Source organism: Diabrotica virgifera, chromosome 4 (assembly GCF_917563875.1).
Source record: "Diabrotica virgifera virgifera chromosome 4, PGI_DIABVI_V3a".
NCBI classification, from domain to species: Eukaryota; Metazoa; Arthropoda; class Insecta; order Coleoptera; family Chrysomelidae; genus Diabrotica; species Diabrotica virgifera.
Window position 1 is genome coordinate 152,495,721 of NC_065446.1, and position 3,106 is coordinate 152,498,826.

The 3,106-nt window shown below is 35.3% G+C and overlaps 1 protein-coding gene across 1 annotated transcript; it reads right to left on the reverse strand.

Moving 5' to 3' along the window:
• Positions 1–213: 213 nt before the first annotated feature.
• LOC126883700 (uncharacterized) lies at positions 214–954 on the reverse strand. Its single transcript, XM_050649361.1, has one exon. It carries the CDS (start codon positions 952–954, stop codon positions 214–216), a length of 741 nt encoding a protein of 246 aa, XP_050505318.1.
• Between the last annotated feature and the right edge of the window lie 2,152 nt (positions 955–3,106).

Below are 3,106 nucleotides of genomic sequence, written 5' to 3' on the forward strand. Positions count from 1 at the left end.
TTTTTAAGGGGGAGATGTTGGATATTGTCAAGATAGTTTTAGTAGACCACTCTGTAAAACCTAACAACTGTTATCAGAGTAACATATTTCTTATTATTGTAAAAAGTACATTCGCCAAACGAGTATTAAATGAACCTTCTTTGTAGAAAGATGTGTTTTATTTTAGTAATTTATAGTTTGTAATATTCACCCTCAAATTAGTGCTAAGATATATTACAGATACCAACATAATATGTCACTATTATGTTCCCTACTGTAGCTACTGTCTCTAGGATATGGTCTTCGTCTTGAGTTGCTGCGGTTGCGACGGTATGTGTTTGTTTGTGCTTGAGCCTGCGTCAAGCTAGCTAGCTGGATTTTCATGTCAGCTAATTCGGCTGTCATTTTATCAATAGTACTTTCGAGAGTGTTAGAAGCTTCTGAAATTTGGGCCCTAGAAGCTATAGCTTCAGATATTGTGTCAGCTAGCTCGGCAACTACGTCCAAACTAGCTTTAGCTTGAGTAGCTAGAATAGCCTGTGTAGACGCTGGCAGTCTACCTAAAAACAGAGACCTTACAATATTGTCTGGTACCGTTGTGCCTGCTAAAGACTGTAAATGTCGTAAGAACTGCGAAGGTCTTCGATCGCCCAGTTCTTCATGCTCAAGTAGTCTTTTAATTTTTTGTTGCTGTGATGCACTACGTCTCTTAATTAATTCTGACTTTAATTTTGCATACCTCTCTGTGGCTGGTGGTGAAACAATGATGTCCCTAACTTCTAATATGTAGGCTGTGTCTAAATTGGCAACTATATAGTTGAATTTGGTTGCGTCACTTGTTATATTTGCCAGTGTAAATTGGTTTTCTATTTGCAGGAACCATATTTCAGGATCGTTGGGCCAGAAAGGTGGGGTTTTAACTGAAATCCGATCAACTGAAGCACTGGTATTGGCACTGATGTTAGCGTCCGTCATTTTCGATGTACACTGTATTTAAAACCGGCAAAAGTATAATATTATTAACACTAACTTTTTAAATTTTCGGGGCGGTTTAAATACTCGCGGGGTCACCAATATTCCGGTTGGTGGATGGCGGAATTAATTTAATCCTAGAAATAAATGTTACACAACGAACGGTAAATATTTTATTTATTGTTGTAACAAAAATGTGTTTCGCTTAAGACACTAGGAAGGAGCGTCGATTGTTAATGAGAGCGTTGGGTGTGGTCCGACGCTTTTGCCTGCTGAGCTGTTACTGAATAGAAAAACCACAACGATTACTGTTATCTTTCTTCCCTCTGACCAGATGACTGAGCAATAAATCATTTATTAGGTCTGGTGTATACTTTCGCAGTTACAACAAAAAACACTCTCGAATGCATAGTGAGTTGTTGACACAAGCATCTGATATGGTAAATAATTTATGTGGATGAGAAAAACAGATGGTAGACAGGGTAAAGCCATGTCTCTCTTAACATTTGTATTTGAATGTGCCTTTCGAATGACTAACGTCGTTTCGATTTTGAGAAAAAATAATAAAAAAAATAAGAAAATAAAATTAGCAGAAATAGTAATTATAGCGTAATGCTATACCTATCCCCAGCTTTGATTGTTCGAAATATTTTGGGTAACATACAAGATAAAACAACTCACGGTTTATATAGAGTTGGTACGAAATACGGAACAACACATTTTTTTCAAGAAATCAAATAAGAGAATGCAAAGAGAATTTCCTTAATTTCGAAGATGTTTCAGACGTTAAGCTGTCTATAAGAGAAATTGGTACAAAAAATTCTAAATTTGGAGGAAAAGGTTTTATAAAATGCTCTATAAAGTGTAATAAGAAATGCTCTTCAAAATTATGTAAGTGTAAAAAGCCTAAGGCATTGTGCAAATCTAAATGCCATAATGCCTCAATATGTGAGAATATACACATTTTTTTTTTATTTTAATTCCGACAATATAAAAATACTAAACATTAAAATTAAATAATGACGTTCTATTAAACCTAATCTAACAAATTACAACATTTCAATAGCTGATCGGGGTTTGACTAGTCAAACCCCGATTTCATAAAATTAAATTTCGACCTTTGCCTGACCAACTTAGTCTCTCCTAGGTTTGACTAGTCAATGGCCGAAGCTATAATTTACTTCGGGCTTTGACTAAGACCGTCAGTCAGACCTAAGCATTGCCTAGTCAAACCTAAGAGTGCCTGAAATTCGGGCTTTGACTATAACATATATGGGGTATATATAACATATACCCCATTCCACGAATATACGACTTTCTTGGATTATCGCGACAACGAATATTTTACTGTGCAAAATATGAAGGACGAAAGTAAATTGCAAATTATACTGTTGTTTATTGGAGTAATTATTAGGGCAAAAAACTTTCGTACTTCTTATGTTGCACACTAAAATATTCGTCGTCGCGATAATCCAAAACAGTCGTATATTCGTGGAATACACATAAAATGTACGATCTATAGGAAGAAAAAGCATTGCTTGTTGTAGAATTGTTCGACAAAGACAGAAAGAAAGAAAGAAAGGCAATTCAATCGAATTCGAATACATCTTTCGAATGTAACATCGTTAATTTGGATAAAGAAATAAAGTTACTAAAATATATGCGTAGGCGTGATATTTTTTCATTTACATGCAAATGCAGATATTTACTGTGTGTGTATGCTCCCCAAAAAGGTCTGCGTGAGAATGAAAGAAGAGCTTTCTATGACCAATTAGGAGACGTCCTGAGTGATATTCCATAAAAGGAGAAAGTTATAATAGGAGGTGATTTCAATGCACATGTCGCCAAGCCAAAGCAGGATATGAAGAAAAACATTTAGGGGATTAGGCTTTGGAACTACAAATGAAGCTGGAGATGATATGCTTGAATTAGCAACAGCACTAGATAATATAACGGATGTTAACACATTCTTTAAAAAGAGAGAAACTTGACTTATTACCTACAAAATTGGACAACATCAATCCCAAATAGAATATTTCATGATAAGGAAAGAAGACCTACGTGAATGCAAGGATTGCAAGGTAATAGTTAGTAAGACAGTAAGCTAACAACATAAGCTGCTTGTTCTGGACATCGAAGTAAAAAGTGAAGCTAA

What these genes read in the sequence shown, in the direction of transcription:
- LOC126883700 (XM_050649361.1), bottom strand. Translation starts at nt 954, where the DNA reads ATGACGGACGCTAACATCAGTGCCAATACCAGTGCTTCAGTTGATCGG.